This window comes from Heterodontus francisci, chromosome 4 (genome assembly GCF_036365525.1).
Source record: "Heterodontus francisci isolate sHetFra1 chromosome 4, sHetFra1.hap1, whole genome shotgun sequence".
Taxonomy (NCBI): Eukaryota; Metazoa; Chordata; class Chondrichthyes; order Heterodontiformes; family Heterodontidae; genus Heterodontus; species Heterodontus francisci.
In genome coordinates this window covers 109,321,551-109,347,603 of record NC_090374.1, presented here as the reverse complement: position 1 = coordinate 109,347,603, position 26,053 = coordinate 109,321,551, and the positions used below count along the sequence as shown (strand labels likewise).

The 26,053-nt window shown below is 42.3% G+C and overlaps 1 protein-coding gene across 1 annotated transcript in view; it reads left to right on the top strand.

Moving 5' to 3' along the window:
* rfk (riboflavin kinase) overlaps positions 1-26,053 on the top strand; it is a 42,602-nt gene that overhangs the window by 3,508 nt on the left and 13,041 nt on the right. Inside the window, exons 2-3 of the mRNA XM_068029983.1 lie at positions 5,336-5,487; positions 10,816-10,918. Of these exons, the coding sequence (XP_067886084.1) occupies positions 5,336-5,487; positions 10,816-10,918 (255 nt within the window). The remainder of the gene's footprint in view (positions 1-5,335; positions 5,488-10,815; positions 10,919-26,053) is intronic.

Here is a 26,053-nt window from a genome sequence, read left to right as displayed (position 1 = left end):
ATTGAAGCAAGACTTCACGCCTCTGTACTCAAATCCTGTTGCAAAAAAGGCTAACATATCATTAGCCTTCTTAATTGCTTGCTGTACTGGCATGTTAGCTTTCAGTGACTTATTGACAAGGACACCCAGGTCCCTTTGTATATCTACACTTTCTAATTTCCTTACCATTTAAGAAATACTGTGCACATCTGTTCCTCCTACCAAAGTGGTAACCTCACATTTTTCCACATTATATTCCATCTGCCACGTTCTTGACCACTCACCTAAGTCTGTCCAAATCTCCTTGAAGCCGCTTTGCATCTTCCTCACAACACACATTCCCACCTAGTTTTGTGTCATCCATGAACTTGGACATACTACATTTGGTCCCCACATCCAAATCATTGATATATATTGTGAACAGTTGGGGCCCAAGCACTGATCCTTCTGGTACCCCATTAGTCACAGCCTGCCAATGCGAGAATGACCCGTTTATTCCTACTCTCTGTTTTCTGCCTGTTAACCAATCCTTAATCCATGCCAATATGTTACTTCCTATCCCATGTGCTTTAATTTTGCTAACCAATCTCCTGTGAGGGACTTTATCAAAAGCCATCTGAAAATCCATGTATACTATGTCCACTGACTCCCCTTTATCAATTAGAACAAAAGAACAAAGAACAGTACAGCACAGGAACAGGCCATTCGGCCCACCAAGCCTGCGCCGATCTTGATGCCTGCCTAAACTAACACCTTCTGCACTTCCGGGGCCCATATCCCTCTATTCCCTTCCTATTCATGTATTTGTCAAGATGTTTCTTAAATGTCGCTATCGTATCTGCTTCCACCACCTCCCCTGGCAGCAAGTTCCAGGCACTCACCACCCTCTGTGTAAAAAAACTTGCCTCGCACATCCCCTCTAAGCTTTGCCCCTCGCACCTTAAACCTATGTCCCCTAGTAACTGACTCTTCCATCCTGGGAAAAAGCTTCTGACTATCCACTCTGTCCATGCCGCTCATAACTTTTTAAACCTCTATCATGTCGCCCCTCCACCTCCGTCGTTCCTGTGAAAACAATCCAAGTTTTTCCAACCTCTCCTCATAGCTAATGCCCTCCAGACCAGGCAACATCTTGGTAAACCTCCTCTGTACCCTCTCCAAAGCCTCCACGTCCTTCTGGTCGTGTGGCGACCAGAATTGCACGCAATATTCTAAGTGTGGCCTAACTAAGGTTCTGTACAGCTGCAGCATGACTTGCCAATTTTTATACTCTATACCCCGACCGATGAAGGCAAGCATGCCGTATGCCTTCTTGACTACCTTATCCACCTGCATTGCCACTTTCAGTGACCTGTGGACCTGTACGCCCAGATCTCTCTGCCTGTCAATACTCCTAAGGGTTCTGCCATTTACTGTATACCTCCCACCTGCATTAGACCTTCCAAAATGCATTACCTCACATTTGTCCGGATTAAACTCCATCTGCCATTTCTCCGCCCAAGTCTCCAACCGATCTATATCCTGCTGTATCATCTGCCAATCCTCATCATTATCTGCAACTCCACCAACCTTTGTGTCTTCCGCAAACTTACTAATCAGACCAGCTACATTTTCCTCCAAATCATTTATTTGGAGGAAAATTCTTAGTAACATCCTCAAAAAACTCCAACAGGTTCATTATTATCCAACTGTCCATTTATCACATCCTTTGGAATAGATTCTAACATTTTCCCAATGACTGATGTAAGGCTAACAGGTCTGTAATTCCCTGTTTTCTCTCTCCCTCCATTCTTAAATTGTGAGGTGACATGTGTGACCTTCCAAGCTGCAGGAATCGCTCCAGAATCTATAGAATTTTGGAAGATGATCACCAGGATATCTCAAAGTGCTGCATAGTTTGTATGAGACATTTGGAATGTAGATACTGTTGTGGGCAGGCAAACAACAGCCAATTTACGCACAAGTTCCAAAAAGACTTGTTTTACCTGTCTTAAGCATTTTGTTTGCTTTTTTTCCTTTTTCTAAATAAGTTTTAACAAATGTGTATGTTAACAGATGCATAATTTGAGATGGTCTGTTTTCTGATATGTAATAAAATCAAGAGTTGTATTAATCCTCAATGCACCTCAAACTGTGTTCTGATGCTTAACTGAGCCGTTTCTTTTAACAAGTCTTGATTTGGCTTGGTACTAATTTACTAGATAAGAATGGAATCGAGGACAGTGACATTCAAAATACAGTCTAGGTTATGGTTTGAACTAACGTTTTGCTCCTCCCTTTCCCTTTAACCCTCCTAAAAACTCTGTGCCTCCAACTCTGGCCTTTTGTGCATTCCCTGCTCTCTTTGCTCCACATTGGCAGCTATACCTACAGCCTTCAAAGCCCTAAGCTGTGGCGTTCCCTCCCTAAATCTCACCATCTTTCTTCCTTAAACCTCCCTCTTGACCAAGCTGTTTGTCAGCTGTACTAATATCTCCTCCTTTTGGTTTGATCTGGTCTGATTATGCTCCAATGAAGCAGCTTGGGATGTTTTATTGCATTAAATGTGCTATATAAATGCAAGTTATAGTGTGGCTGCTTTTTTGCCATTCTGAAACAGATCTCTATTTTTTAGATCTGATTCTTAAATGCCATGACAATTCATGACTTCTAACTTGAATCACAGAAATAATGGTAATGGATAATGTCGTCTGACCAATTCTCTGTATTTTTATTCTTGATGCGCACACCTTAAGGATGTTTTCAAAAAAAAGTCTCAGCAGATTACATAGAATCATAAATTTTACAAAACCAGTCACATTGGGTACTATTTTCCCCTTCCCTTTCTCCTAACTGCTTTCTCTGTGCTCAGTGATCTGAAATTTGAGCCTTTTAATTTCTGACTCACAAAACAGTTCCATATTTGCTTCATAAAAATTATAATTTTGGATTCTTCTCTCTTCTAATTAATAGAGCCTCAGTTGCTCTATTCTCTCATAATTAAGACCTCTTGGGTCAAACCAAAGGATGAGATATTAGTGCTGTTGACTAAAAGCTCAGTCAAAGATTATAAATGAAGAGATTTAGAGAAGGAATTCCACAACTTAGGGCTTCGATCCCTTAAGGTACAGCTGCCAATGGTGGAGTGAAGGATGCAGGGAATGCACAAGATATAGAATAATGGATCTTTTCATTCCACTCATTTATTTGATGGCCCCTTTGGGTTTCAATATATCAGGACTCCATTTTGCTTTTCGAACATATATGTCACAGTGTGCAAAAATGAAGAACCCTTTTCTGAAAGATTGGTGCATGAATTGTAAACTTGCTCATATGAAGTGCCATTTTGCAATTCATTGGAAGCAAAATGGGTGTTATGACCAACTATTGCACACTGCAGGTAGGAATAAGGTAATGCCATCTAGATGGAGCCATAGAGTCATTATGACATGGAAGGAGACCATTCAGCCCATCATGGGCGGCACAGTGGCGCAGTGGTTAGCACCGCAGCCTCACAGCTCCAGCGACCTGGGTTCAGTTCTGGGTACTGCCTGTGCGGAGTTTGCAAGTTCTCCCTGTGTCTGCGTGGGTTTCCGCCGGGTGCTCCGGTTTCCTCCCACCTCCAAAGACTTGCAGGTCGATAGGTAAATTGGCCATTGTAAATTGCCCCTAGTGTAGGTAGGTTGTCGGAGAATGGTGGGGTTGTGGTAGAGAATATGGGGTTAATGTAGGATTAGTATAAATGGGTGGTTGTCGGTCGGCACAAACTCGGTGGGCCGAAGGGCCTGTTTCAGTGCTGTATCTCTAAATAAATAAATAAGTCCATGCCACTCTCTGTAGATTATTCCATTCAGTCCCATTACCCTGCTCTATCCCCATAGTCCGGCAAGTTTATTTCCCTCAAGTGCCCATCCAATTTCTTTTTGAAATCATTAATCAGCTCCGCTCCACCACCCTCGTAGGCAGCTATTGCCACTTACTGCATAAAAAAAGTTATTCCTCACATTTCCCTAGATTTCTTGTTTAAAACCTTGATTCTGTGACCCCTTGAATCCTACAGCTTGCTCTCAAGAGTGAAGTATTGTAATGGAACTGCATTGAACTAGTACAATGATATGGATATCACATGTACTCCTATCTAGAATCAGGCTCCTATGAAGGACTGGTCCTACATACACTGCAACGGAGATTTTGCTCGATTGGCACTGGAGCCAGGACAATGCTTGACCTCCCTGCCTCAAAGACTCCACCAATAATGCCTAGACCTGCCATTAAAATATATATGGAGCATTTAATGTTTCAAGAAAACTGATTGATACTATGAGAGGAACTTAGAACAGAAAAGAGGTGGGGAGGGGATGGTGATATTAGATGGTGCACTCTGCTAATGTTCAGCCACAGGTACTTTGTGGGATTCCCTGACGGGTGTATGAAACCACAGTTTTCAAGCTGCCAGTCATCCTGACAAGCCACTGAGAAGACTTGAGATGGAATGATTGTCTTGAATTTCCTTAAGATGACTATGTTCGGAGTTAGATTTTCCAGCCATTTACTGTGAATGAGCAGAAAATATAGCCTTCAGTAGGTGTGGAACCATGATAGGCTTATGTACAAGCTTTCTGGAACGAAGGAAAGAAAAACTGTGAATCCAGCTATAGTGAGCCTGTGTGTCTCGATATTTATGGGGAAGCGGGGAGTTTGTGGGGCAAACCTGGAAAGGCTGGGGAGATAGAGGCCGTAACGAATTTAACAGTAAGATCTCATTATAATTATTTTCTTCTGTTTCCTGCTCAGCAGCTAGCCAAATTGATAGGGTAGCTGGCTGCGTGTTGGGAAAACCAGCAGCAGATGGCCACAGTCACGGACCCTTGGGAATGGTCCTTGGATGTCGGAATGGAATTACAAATTATGCTTGACCTCCTGAATCATTGGTGTTGTAACAACAGTATAAGATGGTCTTTCTGCAAAAGTTATTTGAGCAGTGAAAAGTTTGGGTTCATTTGGGCAAATATGTTAAATTTGTATCTTTCAAGTACTGGTGGAGATGAGCTTGATCCGAAACCACGTCCTGGGAAAACAAGTGCGGAGCCAAGTGCCTAGTGACTGTCATCATTATAATCTGACGTGCCCCATGTAGTGCTTTAAAGTGATACGAAAAGCCATGTGCCAAAGTCCAATGCCACTGAGGCTTTCATCCCTTAGATTTTCAGGGAGCCAACAGTTTTTGTGACTGACACAGTCCCTTCTGTTAATGCTAATGTTGTATCTTCCTTCTCAGTGCATAATGGACTGTCCACAAATGTTCAATGTTTAGTAACACATAATAAGAATGCTTTTTAAAAAAAATACTTTACCTCTCCTTTGTTTAACTCCACAGCAAACTTCCCAGACAGTGTTGTGGACAACCTGCCAGGAGACATCACTACTGGTATATACTGTGGCTGGGCCTGTGTTGGTCATGGAGATGTACATAAAATGGTCATGAGCATTGGTTGGAATCCATACTATAAAAATACAAAAAAATCTATGGTAATGTTTTTTTCTCTGGGCAAGTATTGGTTTAAAACATCTTGTATTGACTGCGTTGAAAGCTCAAATTAGTTACAGCAGTAAAAGTATAGATTTATATATCTTTTTTTTTTGTTTTGCCAGCAACTCCATTTTCTCCCTGAAGTGTAGACCCATAAATGGCACCCTTCTCAGTGCCTCATCAAGTAGTCAGCTTTCAGATATGAAGCTAGACAGTGAACGTCAGCAAGCTGTTTACTTTGGGAGGCATCAGAGTTGAGCTGAATACTGTTCTCTCAAGATTGAGATATGTATTAGATTCTCGGACAGGAGTCGCCAGATGGTGTTGGAGCTTGAGCTTGTAAAACAATGTTTTTCAAACAGTTTTCGGTGTTGAGCTTAAATGTATACTGGAATTTATTTAGGATTCTTGATGCCTTTTTAGTCTATTCAAATACAATTTGCCAGGTTAACTTCTGCAACTGAAATTGCTATAATATTTTGCAGATCTACAAAGTAAAAAAAAACACATATAAAGTTTTCATGAAACTGTTTGTTTATCTTTTTGATAAGTAGAACTTGGACCATGGTTTCCTGACAAACTGAAAGCTTGTCTTTAAGTTCTCCAAGCTGAAAACCAGTTTTTACCTCCAGCTCCTTTTTAGAATCTTTGTTCTGCTTGGTTCCAGAAATTCTTTTTAGCAGCTAAAGCTGTCCGTTCATAAAGTACAGTTCACTTGAAAGATATTCTAGATAAACCTTGATGCGATTAATTTCTACAGTACATTTAAATTTGGGTTAAGATTTTTAAACAGCCAGAATTCATTTGAGTAATTGGCAAATGGTGTGCAAGTTACATGATGCAATTTAACAAGGTGTTTTTTCTCAGAAGTAAACTTGAGGATTATCTGTTATAGCCTCGTGAGCACTATCTAATAAAGCTTCAGAAGATAAAGATCTTGCCTGATCTTGACCTTGTTTTGATAAAATGGCACTGCAGGTGTACTGTGAAAAGCCTTATGGCATATGTACCCATAAATCCAAAAAGACTGTTAAAGATTGACATGAGGCATTGCTATAAAAGCATTGAGATTTCAAAGTTAAGAATGATGAAGAAATTTCTAAAGGCTAGGAAGTAGGTGGTACTTATTTCTGGAGTGTTATCTGGGACAGTGAGGATATTTCTGATTGAAATGTCCAAGGGATGTTGAATGTACCGCTTCTAATTTATAAACTGGTTGGCATTTTAAAGATGAAGTTGAGATCAACTCTTTTATATGCCAGCACAGACTAGATAAAAGAAAGACTTGGGCCTTTCACGACCACAGGATGTCCAAAAGCGCTTTACAGCCAATGAGTTACTTTTGGAGTGTAGTCACTGTTGTAAGGTAGGAAACATAGCACCCAATTTGTGCATAGCAAGCTCCCACAAACAGCAATGTGATAATAACCAGATAATTTGTTTTTGTGGTGTTGATTGAGGGATAAATAATGACTTGGACACTGGGGATAACTCTCCTTCTTCGAAATGGTGCCATAGGATCTTTTACGTCCAACTGCAAGGGCAGATGGGGCCTCGGTTTAACGTCTCATCCAAAAGATGGCACCTCCAACAGTGCAGCACTCTCTCAGTACTACACTGAAGTGTCAGCCTTGATTTTTGTCTCGAGTCCTGGAGTGGGACTTGAACCCATAACCAGCTGAACCACAGCTGATGCTAAAACTGTACCACTTTGGTCAGACTGTATTCTTGAGTACTTTGATCAGTTTTGGTCAGTGAAGCACAAGGAGCCATTTGATCCCTAGAGGTAGTACAGAAAAGAGCAGTGAGGCTGATCCTTACAACCCCCCCCCCCCACCCCCAAACAAAACTAGAGAAATTTGGATTCTTCAGCCTCGAAAGGGGATTCTAAGAAAGGATCTTGTAGGGGCACACAGTTAAATAGGGTAAACTAAGAGGGAGACAAGAAGGCTAACGTGAAATAGAATTCTGCATTGATTAGTGGAAGCAAAAATCTTGCAGTTATTTAAGAAACGTATTGCATTCTGTAATGGGAGTAATTTTTTTTTTGGATGGTTGAATAATGATGGTTAATAATTGGCTTCCTCAATCTTTATTTTGTGATCTTGTGACTTAGACAAATATTCAACCAACGATATTCATGTCCCAATGCCAAAGATCTTTCACGTTCAAGAAGACAGTTAGCAATTCACAAAAACTGATAAATATAGATAAAAGGAAACCTTTGTAATAGCATTCCAGCCAGTCTCTGATGACTGTCTAATGAACATACAAACTAGGAGCAGGAGTAGGCTATTCGGCCATTTAATAAGATCATGGCGGATCTGATTGTGGCCTCAACTCCACTTTCCCGCCTACCCCCGATACCCTTTGACTCCCTTGTTAGTAAAGAATTTATCTACCTCTGTCTTAAAATTATTCAAAAATCCTGCCACCACCGCTCTCTAGGGAAGAGAGTTCCAAAGACTCCCAACCCTCTGAGAGACTAATTTTCTCCTCATCTCTTACTTAAATGGGCGACCTCTTATTTTTAAATTGTCCCCTAGTTCTAGTCTCTCCCACAAGGTTAAACATTCTTTGAACATCCACCGTCAAGTCCCCTCAAGCAGGTTCTTGTATGTTTCAATCAGATCACCTCTCATTCTTCTAAACTCCAGTGGATACAGATCCCACCTGTCCAATCTTCCTTCATAAGATAACCTCCCCCCACCATCTCAGGTGTCAGTCGAGTGAACCTTCTCTGCTCTGCCTCTAATGCATTTATATCCTTTCTCAAATAAGGAGACCAAAGCTGTACACATTACTCTGGATGTGATCTCACCAATACCTATCTGAAGTCAGCATCAATCAAATGGATTCCAACAACAACACCTTGCATTTATTTAGCATCTTTAATGTGGAAAAACATCCCAGGGTACTTATGAGATGGTGAGATAAGGAAGGCGATATTGGAAGGGGTGATCAAAAGCTTGGTCAAGAGATGAGTTTTAAGGAGCGCTTTAAAGGAGAAAAGAGATGAAGAGGCAAAAGGAGGGAATTCAAGAGCATGAAGCCTAGATGCCAATTGTGGAATGGGTAGAGGGGATGCACAAGAGGCCAAGATCATAAGAAGATAATAAATAGGAGCAGTAATAGGCCATTTGGCCCCACGAGCCTGTTCTGCCATTTAATAAGATCATGGCTGATCCTGATCCTCAACTCCACTTTCCCACCTGATTCCCAATCACGAACAGAAAGGGGAGGAAAGAAAAAAAGGGGAAGGTCTATGATATGGTGGAGGGCAGGATTCATTAAATGACAAAAGGGACTATGGTACAATGAAAAACGAGGTGGTAATAGAACTGTCCTTGGTCCACTCTTCCATCACACCCACTCCCCTTCCCGCGACATCTTCCCATTAAAGTGCAGGAGATGCAACACCTGCCAGTTTATCTCCTCCCTTCCCACCATCCAGGGCCCCAAACACTTCTTCCAAGTGAAACAATGAAGTACTTTTATTTCATATATTGTTTGCTGCTCGTAATACAAGATCTTCTACATTGGGGATACCAAATGTAGATTGGATGATCGCTTTGCAGAACATATTTCAGTCTGCTAGCATGACCCTGACCTTCCGGCCACTTGTCATTTTAATTCTCCATTCCACTCCCACTGACCTTTCTATCCTTGGCTTCCTACATTGTTCCAGTGAAGCTGGAGGGACAGCATCTCAACTTTCAATTAGGCATTTTACAATTTTCAGGACTCAGCATTATTTTAACAGCTTCACTGCTCCCATTTTTTCAGGTAGCAAGTGCTGATAATGGTTCTGCTGGTGCCATTTAAAGTGCCTCTAGACCATCTTTCATTTCTTTCCTTTTTCCATTACCAGCACCATTTTCATTCAATCACTCCTACCCTCTATCCTATCACAGACCTTATGCCTTTTCCTCACCTCTTCCCTACCCCTTCTTTCCTTGCCTCTGTACTTGCTTATAAACTGTTAAGTCTCTAACTTCTTCCAGTGCGACCTGAAACGTTAACTTTGTTTCTGTCTCCGCAGATGTTGCCAGACCTGCTGAGTGTTTATGGCATTTTCTGGTTTTATTTCAGATTTCTAGCATCTGCAGTATTTTGCTTTTGAGAGAGTTTGAAGGAGTGATTGTAGGGTTGGAGGATGTTAGATCTTGGTAGAGCAAGGCCATTACTATATTTAAACACAAGAATGAGGATTTTAAATTTGAGGCTTTGAGCAATAAAGGTGGGTAAGGACAGGGGTAATGGATGTTTGGGATTTGTTATGGGATAAGATGTGGGCAGCTTCTCATCTTAAAGTCGTTATGAATAGTTCCTGAATGCAGTAGAAATTTCTGAATGAATGAATGATCAAAGAGTAATGAAGGTTTGAAGAGTCAGATGCCCACTATTCATTGAGTCCAATCCTTTCACGTCTTGATCCTGAGCTTTAATTCCACTTTAATTTTACCATGAAACTGGTTGGACAGTCAGATTCATGTTGTGAAATAACCATCTTCAATTACAGAATCATTATAGCACAAAAGGAGGCCATTCGGCCCATCATGTCTGCACTGACTTTCCGAAAGAGCAATTTACCCAGTGCCATTCCCCTGCCTTCTTCCTGTAGCCCTGCATATTCTTTCTTTTCAGATAATCCAATTCCCTTTAGAATGCCTTGATTGAACCTGCCTCCAGCACATTCTGTTTGTTTGCTCAGATCCTAACCACTCGCTGTGCGAAAAAGTTTTTGCTCATGTTGCCATTGCTTTTTTTAACCAATTACCTTAAATCTGTGCCTTCTTGTCTCGATCCTTCCACCAATGGGGACAGTTTTTCCCTGTCTACTCTGCCCAGACTTCTCATGATTTTGAAAACCTCTATCAAATATCCTCTCAACCTTCTGTTCTCCAAGGAAAGCAGTCCCATCCTCTCCAATCTATCTACATAACTGAAGTTCCTCATTCCTGGAACCATTCTCATGATTTTTTTCTGCACACTCTCAAATGCCTTCACATCTTTCCTAAAGTGTGTCACCCAGAACGGGACACTACTCCAGTTGAGGCCGAACCAGTGTTCTATACAAGTTTAACATATCTTCCTTGCTTTTGTACTCTACCCCTATTAATGAAGCCTAGGATGTTGTATGCACTGTTAATCACTATCTCAACCTGTCCTGCCATCTTCAGTGATTTATGCACATACATACCCAGGTCCCTCTGCTCCTGCACCCCCTTTAGAATTACACCCTTTATTTTATATTGTCTCTCTGTTCTTTCTAACAACTGCTGTTGGATTAATATTCTAAACCTGACTCTCTCACTCTTTTTCAGGAAACACACATTATTCATACTTACAAGGAAGATTTTTATGGGGAAATTCTCAGCATCGTTATTGTTGGATATATCCGAGCAGAGAAGTCTTTTGACTCATTAGGTAAGGTTTAAACTGGAAACTTCACTTGTTTAAAAACAGATTTGTTACTTTGTCTCTGTGCAAAATACTATATATATAAAAAAAATAATAATCAAGCACCTGTTAACTCTTCCATTGTAAATTCCTCTGTCTGCAATTATAATGTATACTACCTATGTAAATTGGCTGCTGCAATTGCCTATTTGTGCCAATGGTGGTGCTGTAGCATCGCTGTTTTACATCTTCCAGCTCCACAACCTGTATGTACATCAGTGAAATTCTTGCACTCTTTCCAACTCTGCTTCTCAAATTGCTGTGCTTTTTGCTGTTTAAAATTAAAGTACAGGCAAGTAGGGACAGAATTAGTATTTAAAATAGTAATTTAATTGCATCCATATGCCCCAGCCCAATAACTTCCTGCCCACTGTCTCACCTGAAGACTAGATCTCTGTCTACTGTTGTGTTCTTGGTGGGCATTGTCAGATTTAGTCTCTCTCGTAATTAGTTGCAATGAGAGTTTAATAGTAGTCATAATGTGAACATAGCTGATTTGATCCCAAAATCGAGCAAGAGTTAAGGTGACATGTTGAACAAATAAAAGCTGAGGAACCCAGAGAGCCTGGGCAAACACTTGAACATTGCCTGATGCCAATATTCCCTGTGAACGTCCTGTACTCCCAAAGAAGTAGTCAAGATAAATGACAACACTAGATTCTGGCTGTGTTTTGGAACGAGCAGCTATGGTGATATTCTGAAGACTATGCCTGATTTTCACTCCTATGCAATGCCATGTGACATCAACCAGGCTATTTTAAGTGTTGCAGCTGCATGCATTACTTCCTATTACAATTTTGTCATAGCTGCATGATACTTGAGGCCTGGGATAATGCCACAATCAGGTAATACTGGGCATCTTACTTTTCATAACTACAGAATCATTAATCTTAAAATGGTTACAGCGCAGAAGGAGGCCATTTGGCCTGTCGTGTCTGTGCCAGCTCTACTAGAGCAGCTCACCTAGTCCCACTCCCCTGTCTTTTCCCCATAGCCTTGTAAGAGGTGACTTGTTTGAAACATATAAGATTCTGAGGAGTCTTGATAGGGTGGATGTGGAAAGGATGTTTCCTGTTGTAGGAGTATCTAGAACTAGGGTCACTGTTTAAAAATAAGGGGTCGCCCATTTAAGCCAGAGATGAGGAGAATTTTTTCTATCAGAGGGTTGTGAGTCTTTGCAATTCTGTTCCTCAAAAGGCGGTGGAAGAAGAATCTTTGAATATTTTTAAGGCAGAGGTAGATAAATTCTTGATGAGCAAGGGGGTGAAAGGTTATTGGGGGTAGGCGGGAATGTAGAGTTGAGGTTACAATCAGATCAGCTATAATCTTCTTGAATGGCAGAGCAGGCTCGAGGGACCAAGTGGCCTACTCCTGCTCCAAATTTGTATGTTTGTATGTACGTAAGTCTTTTCTCCAGATAATTACCCAATTCTCTTTTGAAGGCCTCGATTTGAATCTACCTCCACCACACTCTGACAGTGAATTCCAGATCCTAACCACTCACTGCATAAAAAAAATGTTTTTCCTCATGTCGCCATTGCTTCTTTCTCCAATCACCTTAAATCTGTGTTCTCTGGTTCTGGATCCTTCCACCAATGGGAACAGTTTTTCCCTATCTACTCTGTTCAAACCCCTCATGATTTTGAGCACCTCTGTCAAATCTCCTCTTACTCTCTCTTCTCCAGCCTATCCACATAACTGAAATTCTTCATCCCTGGAACCACTGTTGTGAATATTTTCTGCACCCTCTCTCCTGCCTTCACATCTTTCCCAGAACTGGACACAACACTCCAGTTGAAGCCAAACCAGTGTTTTATACAGCTTTATCATAACTTCCTTGTTCTTGTAATCTGTGCCCCTATTTAAAAAGCCCAGGATCCCCGTAAGCTTTATTAACCTCTTTCCTCACCTTACTCTGCAACCTTCAACGATTTGTGCACATATAGCCCCCAGGTCCCTCTGCTCCTGCACCCTCTTCAGAATTGTACCCTTTAATTTATGTTGCCTCTCCCTGTTCTTTCTGTCACACTCTTCATTAAATTCCATCAATCTGTCTATGTCCTCTTGACGTTTATCACTATCCTCCTCACAGTTCACAATGGTTCCAAGTTTTGTGTCATCCGTAAATTTTGAAATTGTGCTCTGTACACCCAAATCTAGGTAATTAATATATATCAAGATAAGCAGGGGTGCTAACACCGACCCCTGTGGAACCCTACTATATACCTTCCTCCAGTCCGAAAAACAACCGTTCACTACTACTCTCTGTTTCTTGTCACTCAGCCAATTTTGTATCCATGCTATTACTGTGCCTTTTATTCCATGGGCTCTAACTTTGCTGACAAACCTGTTATGTGGCATTTTTATCAAATTCTTTTTGGAATTCCATGTACACCACATCAACCGCATTAACTTCATCAACTCTCTCTGTTACTTCATCAAAAAAACTCAAGCAATTTAGATTAAAAAAACAAGTCCTGAACAAATCCATGCTGGCTTTCCTTAATTAATCCACATTTGTCCAAGTGACAATTAATTTTGTCCGGAATTATTGTTTCTAAAAGCTTTTCCACCACAGATGAAACTAAGTGGCTGGCCTGTAATTGCTGGGCTATAAGGATATAATATTTGAAATTCTCCAGTCCTCTGCATCACCCATATCTAAGGAAGATTCGAAGATTATGGCCGTGCCTCCACAATTTCCACCCTTGCTTCCCTCAGTATCCTTGGATGCATCTCATCTGGACCTGTGACTTATGAACTTTAAGTACAGCTAACCTATCTAATACCTCTTTTATCAATTTTTAGTCTATTAAGCATCTCAACTACCTCCTCTTTCACCATGGCTTAGGCAGCATCATCTTCATTGGTAAGGACAGATGCAAAATACTCATTTAGTACCTCGGCCATGCCCCTTGCCTCCATGCTTAAATCCTCTTTTAGGTTCCACTCCTTTTATCACCCCTTTACCACCTTTTTACTGTTTGCCTGTAGAAGATTTTTAGATTCCCTTTTATGTTCGCTGCCAGTCTCTTCTCATAAGCTTTCTTTGCTTCTCATTTTTTTTCACTTCTCCTTTGAATATCCTTTATTCAACCTGGTTCTCAATTGTATTATCCACCTGACATCTGTCAATTGCACCCTTTTTCTGCTTCATCTTGCTCTCCATCTCTTTCATCATCCAAGCAGCTCGGGATCTGTTTGCCCTACCTTTCCCCATCGTGGGAATGTACCTTGAATGTACCCGAACTATCTCCTACGACCATACGAATTGGAAGCAGAAATAGGCCATTCAGCCCATCGAGCCTGCTCCGCCATTTAATAAGATCATGGCTGATCTGTTTCTGTCACGAATTCCACACTCCCATCTACCCCAAATAATCTTTGAACCCTTGCGGGACTCCACTTGTCACATACTGCCAATCAGAAAAGGACCCATTTAGGCATACTCTCTTTTCTGCCAGCCAGCCATTTATCTTTCCGTGCTAATATGTTACCACCTACACCATGAGCTCCTACTTTGCGTAATAATCTTTTATGTGGCACCTTGTCAAATGCCTTCTGAAAATCCAAGTACAGTACGTCAATGGGCTCCCTTTTATCCACAGCGCATGTTACTCCTTCAAAGAATTCAATAAATTGGTTAAACATGATTTCCCTTTCACAAAACCATGCTGACTATTCCCAATTATCTTGAGTTTTTCTAAGTGCCTCCTTAATGATCGATTCTAACACCTTCCCCATGACAGACGTCAAGCTAACTGGCCTATTGTTACCTGTTTTCTGCCTCCTCCCCACCACCTCCCTCCCCACTTCTTGAATAGAAGGGTTATATTTGCGACCTTCCAGTCTGATGGAACCTTTCCAGAATCTAGCGAATTTTGAAAAATTAACACCAACGCATCTCCTACCTCATTAGCCACTTCTTTTAAGACCCTAAGATGAAGCTTATTGGGACGCGGGGACTTGTCAGCCCGCAGCTCCATTAGTTTCGTCAGTACCGCTTCCCTGGTGATTGCAATTCCACCAAGTTCCTCTCTTCCTTTCACCTCCTGATTTATAGCTATTACTGGAATGTTTTTAGTATCTTGTATAGTGAAGACAGAAGCAAAATATTTGTTCATTTCATCTGCCATTTCCTTATTATCTACTATTTACTCCCCATTCTCACTCTCTAGAGGACCAACACTCACTTTACTTACTCTTTTCCTTTTTAAATACCTGTAGAAACTCTTGCTATCCATTTTTACATTTCTAGCTAGCTTCCTCTCATACTCTAATTTCTTTCTCCTGATTAACCTTTTAGTCATTTTCTGTCGTTCTCGATATTCTGACCAATCATCTGACCTGCCACTCATCTTTGCACAATTATATGCTTTTTCCTTAAGTTTGATGCTTTCCCTAACTTCTTTAGTTAACCACAGATGGTGGGTCCTCACCTTAGCATTTTTCTTTATAGTAGGAATATACCTATTCTGAGTTTTCTGAAATATTCCCTTAAATGTCTGCCACTGCTTCTCTATTGATCTATCTCCTAGCCTAGTAACCCAGTTCACTTCAGCTAGCTCAGCTTTCACATAGTTGCCCTTATTTAAGTTTAAAATATTAGTCTTAGACCCACTCCTCTGTCTTTCAAACTGGATGTAAAATTCAATCATATTGTGGCCACTGCTACCTAGAGGTGCCTTTACTCTGAGGTCATTAATTAATCCTGTCAAGGTACACAATACCAAATCTAAGAACGTGCTGCTCTAAGAAACTATCTCGAAAGCATTCTCTGAACTCCCTATCCAGGCTACTATTGCCAATCTGATTTTTCCAGTTTTTATGTAGATTAAAATCACCCATGATTATTGTCATCCCTTTATCACAAGCACCCAATATTTCTTTTTACTTCGTCCTACATTGTGATTACTGTTTGGGGGTCTGTAGACCACTCCCACTAGTGGCTTCTTTCCCCTACTATTCCTCATGTCCACCCAAATCGATTCCACATCCTAATCTTCTGAACCAAGGTCATCTCTAACTATTGTCCCAAAGCCATCCTAGATTAACAGTGCTACCCCTTTACCTAGCTTCCTATTCTTCTTGAATGTTATATACCCCTCAATATTGACCCATTCCTTGTCATCCTGCAGCCATGTTTCTGTAATGGCTAGCAGTGCACATTGTAATAAATAAATACAATCTATCAGTTTGTCTACTTTTGTTATGAAGGCTACGTGCATTCAGATACAGAGCATTTAGTTTAGTCTTTTTGTTATTTTTGTAACATCTAGTCTTGACAGTTGGTGTGTTTTTAGGTTTTTTCTCTGTTCTTTCCTGCCATTCTCCGACCTTCATTTTCAATATTACTATTCTGCTCTCCTGCCTTGATGCTACCCCTTGATTTGCTACATCTACCCAAGCATGATTCCTCTCCCCCCTTGTTTAGTTTAAAGCCCTCTCTACTTCCCTAGTTATGCGGTTTGCTAGAAGACTGGTCCCAGCACTGTTCAGGTGCAGTCCGTCCCAACGGTACGGCCCCCACTTTCCCCAGTACAGGTGCCAGTGCCCCACGAACCGACACCCACTTCTCCCACACCAGTCTTTGAGCCATGTATTCATTTCACAAATACAAATCTTATGTGCCCTGTGTCAGTTTGCATGTGGCTTGGGTAGTAATCCAGAGATTATTAACCTTGAGGTTCTGCTTTTCAATTTGTTGCCTAACTCCTCATACTGTCAAAGCAGAAACTCTTCTAGTCCTACCTATGTCATTGGTACCTACAGGGACCAAGACAACTGGATCCTCTCCCTCCCACTCCAAATTCCTGTCCAGCCCTGAGCAGATGTCCCGAATCAGGCAGGCAACACAGCCTTCTGGGCTCACGCTCTTGGCTGCACAGAACAGTGTCAATCCCCCTCACTATACTATCCCCTATTATCACTACATTCCTTTTAGCTCCCCCCCACTTGAATGGCTTCCTGTACCACAGTGTCATGGCCAGTCTGCTCATCCACCTCGCAGATCTCGCTTTCATCCCCACAGGTTGAGAGCACCTCAAACCTGTTTGACAATTGCAAAGTCTGAGGCTCCTCCACTACTGTCTGCTCGGTCCCTTTACCTGCCTCACTCACGGTCACATCCTCTTGTCCCTCACTGCAGATCAAAACAGATGACCCTGTTCTAAAAGGTGTGACCGTCCTCCAGAACAAAGTGTCCAGGTATTTCATCCCCTCCTTTATGTTGTGCACTGTTTGCAGTTCGGCTTCCAGATCAATAATCCTGATCCAGAATTCCTTTAGCTGCTCACACTTTCTGCAGATGTGTTTGTTCTGGATCGCCTTGGCATCCAGGAGCTCCCACGTACAGCAGCTGCAACATAACACCTGTCATAAGAACATAAGAACTAGAAGCAGGAGTAGGCAATTCAGCCCCTCGAGTCCGCTCCGCCATTCAACAAAATCATGGTTGATCTCATCTCGGCCTCAACTCCACTTTCCTGCCCGTTCTCCATAACCCTTCAACCCTTTACGAATTAAAAATCTGTCTGTCTCCTCCTTAAATTTACTCAACGTCCCAGCATCCACCGCATTCTGGGCTAGTGAATTCCACAGACTCATGAACCTTTGAGAGAAGTAATTTCTCCTTATCTCTGTTTTAAATCTGCTACCCTTTATTCTAAAACTATGACCTCTCGTTCTAGATTGCCCCACCAGAGGAAACATCATCTCTACGTCTACTTTGTCAATCCCCTTAAACATCATATATACCTCAATTAGATCTCATATTCTTCTAAACTCTAGAGAGTAAAGGCCTAAACTGCTCAATCTCTCTTCATAAGACAAACCCCTCATCTCTGGAATCAATCTAGTGAACCTCCTCTGCACTGCCTCCAATGTAACCACATCTCTCCTCAAGTAAGGGGACCAAAACTGTACACAATGCTCCAGGTGTGGTCTCACTAATGTCTTGTACAGTTGCAGCAACACTTCCCGACTTTTATACTCTATTCCTTTAGCAATAAATGCCAAAATTCCATTTGCCTTCCTTATTACCTGCTGTATACTAGTTTTCTGCGACTCATGCATGAGGACACCCAGATCCCTCTGTACCGAAGCACTCTGAAGTTTCTCTCCATTTAGATAATTTGCCTTTCTATTCTTCTGACCAAAATGGATAACCTCACACTTATCCATGTTAAACTCCATCTGCCAAATTTTGGCCCATTCACCTAACCTATCCATATCCATTTGTAAATTTCTTATTTCATTATTGCAACTTACCATCCCACCTATTTTAGTGTCATCTTCAAATTTGGCTATAGTACCTTCTATCTCTGTATCCAAGTTATTAATATAGATTGTAAATCAAAATGATTATTGACAACGCAGCTGGCAGCTGATATCATCAGACTGTGCCAATCTGCGCGCACGCTGTGTTCCGCATTGCCAGGACTGGTTGGCGCACGTGCAGTGGGGGAGCGTGGCTGAGAACCTTGGTGGTGGCGGGTGTGCTCTCCTCTTTCCCCCCCCCGCCCCACCACCCCCCCGACAGCCCCTCTCTCCCCGGCCCGCTCCCTCCCTCCCTCCGGCCATTGTGTGCTGCCACGTGTTTAGATTGCCTTCGTGTGATTATTTGAGCAGCGCCATCTTTAGTCCTGGCAGCTGCCTGACTTCGCAGACTGTGACGTTTTAGTGGCACAGACTGCACTGGCACACGTGCCACTGCAACGCCATTGTGGTTGCATTGTCAGCAATTGCAGCCATTGTAAATAGTTGGGGCCTGAGGACCGAACCCTGTGGCACCCCACTAGTTACATCTTGCCAACCAGAAAAGGACCCATTTATCCCAACTCTCTGTTTTCTGTTGGTTAGCCAATCCTCTATCCAAGCTAATAAATTACCCCTAACCCCATGTGATCTTACCGTGTGTGGCACACCTTTTGTGTGGCACCTTATCAAATGCCTTCTGGAAGTCCAGATATACTACATGGATTCCCATTATCCACTTTACTTGTTACATCTTCGAAGAACTCTAGCAAATTAGTCAAACACGATTTACCCTTCATAAAACCATGCTGACTCTGATGGATTGCGTTTTGACTTTCTAAATGTCCTGTTATTACTTCCTTAATAATGGATTCTAACAATTTCCCAACGACAGATGTTAAACTAACTGGTCTATAGTTTCCTGACATTGTTACTTATGCTATTAGTTAATTTACTTTAATTACTTTCTTAATTGAGTTAGTAAATTCTACGATACGTAGAAATTATTCTGTGCTTATTAAATGCTAGTATATAAAGACATCTGCAAACGCGACATGAAATCCTGTGACATTGATCACAAGTCGTGGGAGTCAGTTGCCAGCGTTCGCCAGAACTGGCGGGCAGCCATAAAGATGGGGCTAAAATGTGGCGAGTCGAAGAGACTTAGTAGTTGGCAGGAAAAAAGGCAGAGGCGCAAGGGGAGAGCCAACTGTGCAACAGCCCCGACAAACAAATTTCTCTGCAGCACCTGTGGAAAAGCCTGTCACTCTAGAATTGGCCTTTATAGCCACTCCAGGCGCTGCTCCACACACCACTGACCACCTCCAGGCGCGTATCCATTGTCTCTCGAGATAAGGAGGCCCAAAGAACTTTAACTAACATTATACTTTTCTTGATTTACACAGATATGTAGACCTTCCTACTAGTAATAGATCTTACCAATGCTATTAAAGCTTGCCTATTCTAATAAACCTTACTACTATTAGTAAGCCTTACAAATACTGATTAAATGCTAATAATATTTAATACAGCTTATGTATTAAGTTGTCCGAATTTGAACGAAAACATTCCCTGCTGGTCTCTCTCTCTCACTCTCTGTTATAAATTATATAATCTGCTTTAGTTTTTAGATTATACACTACTGAATCGATCAAGTCTTTATTTTTTATTTGATTGCTTTAGATGAAATTAAATTTAAAAATTTTACCAGTATACACACCCCAGCGGCTTTCTGTTTCCCTGCTCTCTCTGTTGACTGTGACACCACTCTGATGTCACTTTTCAATTTTTCCTTGGCTCTGCTCCTGCTGTGTTTTCTCTCTCTCTCTGGTCTCCGACTCTGTCCTTTTGGCGAGCTTTTTAAAGCTCTGCTCCCACTGTTTTCTCGCTCTCGCTCTCTCTGGTCTCCCTTTTTAAAGACAGCCCATTGTTCATTTACAATTTTGCCTGCCAAGCTTTGATTCCAATTTGATTGCTTCTTGTCTTTTCCATAGCTAACTTAAACGTTTATGATGCTATGGTCACTGTCCCCTAAATGCTGTCCTTCTGATACTTGATTCATTTGACCCACCTCATTCCCCATAAACCAGATCCAGCGATGCCTCCTTCTTTGTTGGACTGGAACCCTATTGATGTAGAATATTTTCCTGAACACATGCTAGAAACTCTTGCCGCTCTCTGCCCTTTACACTGTTGCTATCCCAGTTTATATAAGGATCATTAAAGTCTCCTCTGTAATTTCCTTGCACATTTGTTCCTCTATATCTTACCCGCTAGTTGGTGGGAACCATCTATCTTCCTGTAACTGAGAACACCTTCCTCTAGATCCTGTTGTAGTGAAGACCAGTTCTCATATTCACAGTATGGACAAACACCATCATGTATGGCGCTATCAGCATGCTGCGTGAGATAGATTACCAGCAGCTTCAAACTGGACATCTATGAGACTCTCTGGGCCATCCGCAGCAACAGAATTGTATTCCATCACAATCTGTAACCTCATGGTCTGGCATAGGCCGGAATTTAACAGTGGGTGGATGGGAGCCTGCCTCCAACGTAAAAGTCAATGGCGAACCAGCTTCCGCCTTGCCTGGGGATCCCTTCTGTATTTTACGGGGTCCCCAGGCTTTAATTGTTCCAAGGCGGGACTTCCACCCGCTTGAAGGAGATGCTTGGGAGTTGGGAAGGCAGGAAGGCCTCCTCCTGAAGTCCCCAGCATCACAGATGCCCGACTTCAGCCAATTCGATTCACTCCGCGTGATATCAAGAAATGACTAAAGGCACTGGATACTGCAAAAGCTATGGGCCCTGACAATATTCCAGCAATAGTACTGAAGACCTGTGCTCCAAAACTTGCCGAGCCCCTAGCCAAGCTGTTCCAGTACAGCTACAACACTGGCATCTACCCTGCAATGTGGAAAATTGCCCAGGTATGTCCTGTACACAAAAAGCAGGACAAGTCCAACCCAGCCAATTACCGCCCCATCAGCCTACTCTCTATCATCAGTAAAGTATGGAAGATGTCATCAACAGTGCCATCAAGCGGCACTTGCTTAACAATAACCTGCTCAGTGACGCTCAGTTTGGATTCCGCCAAGGCCACTCAGCTCCTGACCTCATCACAACCTTGGTTCAAACATGGACAAAAGAGCTGAACTCGAGGTGAGGTGAGAGTGACTGCCCTTGACATCAAGGCAACATTTGACCGAGTATGGCATCAAGGAGCCCTAGCAAAACTGAGATCAATGGGAATCATGGGAAAAACCCTCCGCTGGCTGACGTCATACCTAGTGCAAAGGAAGATGGTTGTGGTTGTTGGAGGTCAATCATCTGAGCTCCAGGACATCACTGCAGGAGTTCCTCAGAGTAGTGTCCTAGGCCCAACCATCTTCAGCTGCTTCATCAATGACCTTCCTTCAATCATAAGGTCAGAAGTGGGGATGTTTGCTGATGATTGCACAATGCTCAACACCATTCTTGACTCCTCAGATACTAAAGCAATCCGTGTAGAAATGCAGCAAGACCTGGACAATATCCAGGCATGGGCTGATAAGTGGCAAGTAACATTCGCACTACACAAGTGCCAGGCAATGACCATCTCCAACAAGAGAGAATCTAACCATCTCCCCTTGGCATTCAACGGCATTATCATTGCTGAATCCCCCACTATCAACATCCTAGGGGCTACCATTGACCAGAAACTGAACTGGAGTAGCCATATAAATACCGTGGCTGCAAGAGCAGGTCAGAGGCTAGGAATCCTGAGGCGAGTAACTCATCTCCTGACTCCCCAAAGCCTGTCCACTATCTACAAGGCACAAGTCAGGAGTGTGATGGAATACTCTCCACTTGCCTGGATGGGTGCAGCTCCAACAACATTCAAGAAGCTCGACACCATCCAGGACATACAGCAGCCCGCTTGATTGGCACCCCATCCACAAACATTCACTCCCTCCACCACCGACGCACAGTGGCAGCAGTGTGTACCATCTATAAGATGCATTGCAGCAATGCACCAAGGCTCCTTAGACAGCACCTTCCAAACCCGCGACCTCTACCAACTAGAAGGACAAGGGCAGCAAATGCATGGGAACACCACCACCTGCAAGTTCCCCTCCAAGTCACACACTATCCTGACTTGAAACTATATCGCCGTTTCTTCACTGTCACTGGGTCAAAATCCTGGAACTCCCTTCCTAACAGCACTGTGGGTGTACCGACCCCACTTGGACTGCAGCCGTTCAAGAAGGCAGCTCACCACCACCTTCTCAAGGGCAATTAGGGATGGGCAATAAACGCTGGCCTGGCCAGCGACACCCACATCCCAGGAATGAATTTTTAAAAAAAGATTTGGTTGCCTCGCTGGGAGTAATTGGTCAGGCCCCAGCGAGACAAGGTTGGTCGTTTGGGGGGGCATGTTGGGTCTTGAGGGTGGTTGGGGTAGAGGGGGCAGCCCTCCATCAGGCACAGAATGCCCAAGCATGAGGGCTGCCCCGGGATGCTTGACAGCTGCCTGGTTTTCCCAGGTGGCTTTTCCCAGCTCCAGGACACCCACTTGCCACGGTGGGAGAAGTGGCCACTTAAGGGCCTTGGTTGGCCTGGGGCGGGCGGGCCATGATCCCCCCCCCCGGCCTATGGAAAGGTCGACAGGAGCGGGTCGGGAAAGCCTCCCGGTGCTTCGCACTCCATTTTACGCCACCATCCTGCTCATTGGGGTGGCGTCAAATTTTAGCCGTAATCCTAACTCCTCCATTACCATCATGCCAGATGACCAACCCTGGTTCAATGAATAGTGTAGTAGAACATGCAGGGAGCAGCATCAGACCTACCAGAAAATGTGCTGCCAATCTGGTGAAGGTATAAAACAAGACTGCATGCATGTTAAATAATGGAAGTGACATACTATAGACAGTGATGCCTATATCCTGAGTCAGCATGAGCAGTACTACGAGACATGCAGAAGTATCTGTTTCTTCAAATTGTTTTTAAGCAAATAAATTAGCAGGAGTGGGGATGTTGAGGTAGAGGATGTCCTTGGTTTGACGAAGGAGCAGAGGGAGAGAAGACGGAACCTTAGTGCATCCTTTGAGTCAGGTGTTTCCTATCAGCAGTACAGATAGAACAATTGCAGAAGAAATTGGATAAATATGAAGATAGCTTTGACGGTAGGTCACATTGTGGCAAATGATTTCTTTATAAGTTGCAGATTTTGTCAACTACTTGCAAAGGAAAATAGCTATTCCACAGTGCAAAATTTAACAACGTTGAGCGCTTTGACAGCAAGTGAGGATTGTTGGCCAAAGTTTGCGGTCAGTGGCAAAGCAAAGGCTTGAACAAAGCTGCCCACAAACATCTAGCCATCTCTGTGGCATGGTTTCCCCTTTTTCCCAATGGCAGTTTAAATCGAGCACCAGGTCAAGGGGATGTCTTGCGTGCAGCAGAAGTGATATCAGCAAGCAGGTAAAGCACGAATCGCAATGAAGTACATAAGAACCTAAGAAATAGGAGGCTCCCTCTAGCCTGCTCTGCCATTAAGTAAGATCATGGCTGATCTGATTGTGGCCTTAACTCCACTTTCCTACCTGTATCCTATAATTCTTGACGCCCCTGTAATTCAAGAATCTCTCTATCCCAGCCTTGAATATGTTCAGTAACTCAGCCTTCACAGCTGTCTGGAGTAGAGAATTCCAAAGATTCAGGACCCTTTGAGTGAAGAAATTCCTCCTCATCTCCATCTTAAATGGGCGATTTCTTCTGAAACTATACCCCTAGTTCTCGATTCTCCCACTAGGCGAAACATCCTCTCAGCATCTACCCTGTCAAGCCCCATCAGAATCTTACGTTTCTAAACTCCAATGAGTATAGGTCCAACCTGCTGAACCTTTCCTCATGAGACAGCCCCATCTTCCCAGGAATCAACCTAGTGAACCTTTTCTGAACTGCTTCCAATGCAAGTATACCCCTCCTTAAATAAGGAGACCAAAACTCTCCACACTGCACTAATTGTGATCTTGCCAACACCCTCTATAGTAGTAGCAAGACTTCCTTAATTTTATACTCCATCCCCCTTGCAATAAATGGCAACATTCTGTTTGCCCTCTTAATTGTGTGCTGTACCTGCATGCTTACGTTTTGAGTTTCATAGACAAGGGCACTCAGATCCCTCTGCACTACAGCATTCTAGTGTCTCTCCATTTAAATAAGATTTTGCTTTTCTGTTCTTACTACTAAAGTGGATAACCTCACATTTTCCCACGTTATACTCCATCTGCAAAATTTTTACCCACTCACTTAATCTATATATCTCTTTGCTGACTCTTTGTGACCTCCTCGCAACTTGCTTTCCTGCCTATCTTTGTATCATCAGTAAATTTGGTTACAATACACTCGGTCCCTCCATCCAAGTCATTAATATAGATTGTAAATAGTTGAGGCTCCAGCACTGATCCCTGTGGCACTCTACTAATTGCCAACCTAAAAATGACCCATTTATCCCAACTTTGTTTTCTGTTAGTTGGCCAATTCGCTTTCCATGCTAATTTATTATCCCCAACCACATGAACTCTTAACCTGTGCAGTAATCCTTTTATGTAGTACCTTATCAAATGCCTTTTGGAAATCCAAAAACAATATATCTGCTGATTCCCATTTATCCATTCTGTTCGTTACATCCTCAAAAAAACTCTTAATAAATTTATCAAACATGATTTTCTTTCAAGTTTGACTCTGCTTGATTGCATTATGATTTTCTAAATGTCCCACTACTACTTCCTTAATAATGGATTACAGCATTTTTCCAATGACAAATGTTAGGCTAACTATCCTTTAGTTCCCTGTTTTCTGTCTCCCTCCTTTCTTGAATAGGGCTGTTGAATTTGGGGTTTTCCAAACTGCTGGGAGCTTTCCAGAATCTAAGGAATTTTGGAGGATTACAACCAATGCATCCACTATCTCTGCAGCCACTTCTTTCAAGGCCCTAGGTTGCAGGCCATCTGGTCCAGGGGACTTGTCAGCCTTTAGTTCCATTAGTTTGCCTAGTACTTTTTCTCGAGTGATTGTTTTAAGTTCCTCCCTCTTTTTTTACTTCTTGATTTTCTACTGTCATTGGGATGCTTTTAGTATCTTCTACCTTGAAGACAGATACAAAATATTCAAAGTCTCTGCCATTTCCTTGTTTCCCATTATTAAATCCCCAGTCTCATCCTCCAAGTGTCCAGCATTTAGTTTAGCTATTCTCTTCCTTTTTATATACTTGTGGAAGCTCTTCCTGTCAGTTTTTATAATTCTTGCTAGTTAACTCTGTCCCTTTTCTTCTTTTAGTCATCCTTTACTGGTTTCTAAAATTTTCCTATTGTTCTCTCCTGCCACATTATATACCTTTTCTTTTAATTTGATACTATTCTTAACTTCCTTTGGCCTCGGATGGTTCATCCTTCATGGAGAGTCTTTCTAGTTCAGAATTATAAAATATCTCCTTAAGTGTCTGTTTATTTACTGTATTACGTTAAAATTTATTTTCGCAGTTCACTTTAGTCAACTCTGTCTTCACAGCTTTTTTAATTGCCTTTATTCGAGTCGCTAGTTTCAGACCCAAGTTTTTTGCCCTCAATTTCACATTTAGATTTTCATGTTATGATCACTGTTCCCTAGAGGATCCTTTACTATGAGATCATTAATTAATCCTGTCTCATTACAAATTACCAGATCTAAAATAGCCTGTTCTTTGGTTGCTTCCACAATGCATTGTTCTAAGAAAGAAGTATTCCAGCAGCAATCCATAAAATTAAAAACGCTTAATATCTTTCACTTTTATTTTACATTTTCAGCTAGTGAAAGAAGTGATTACTA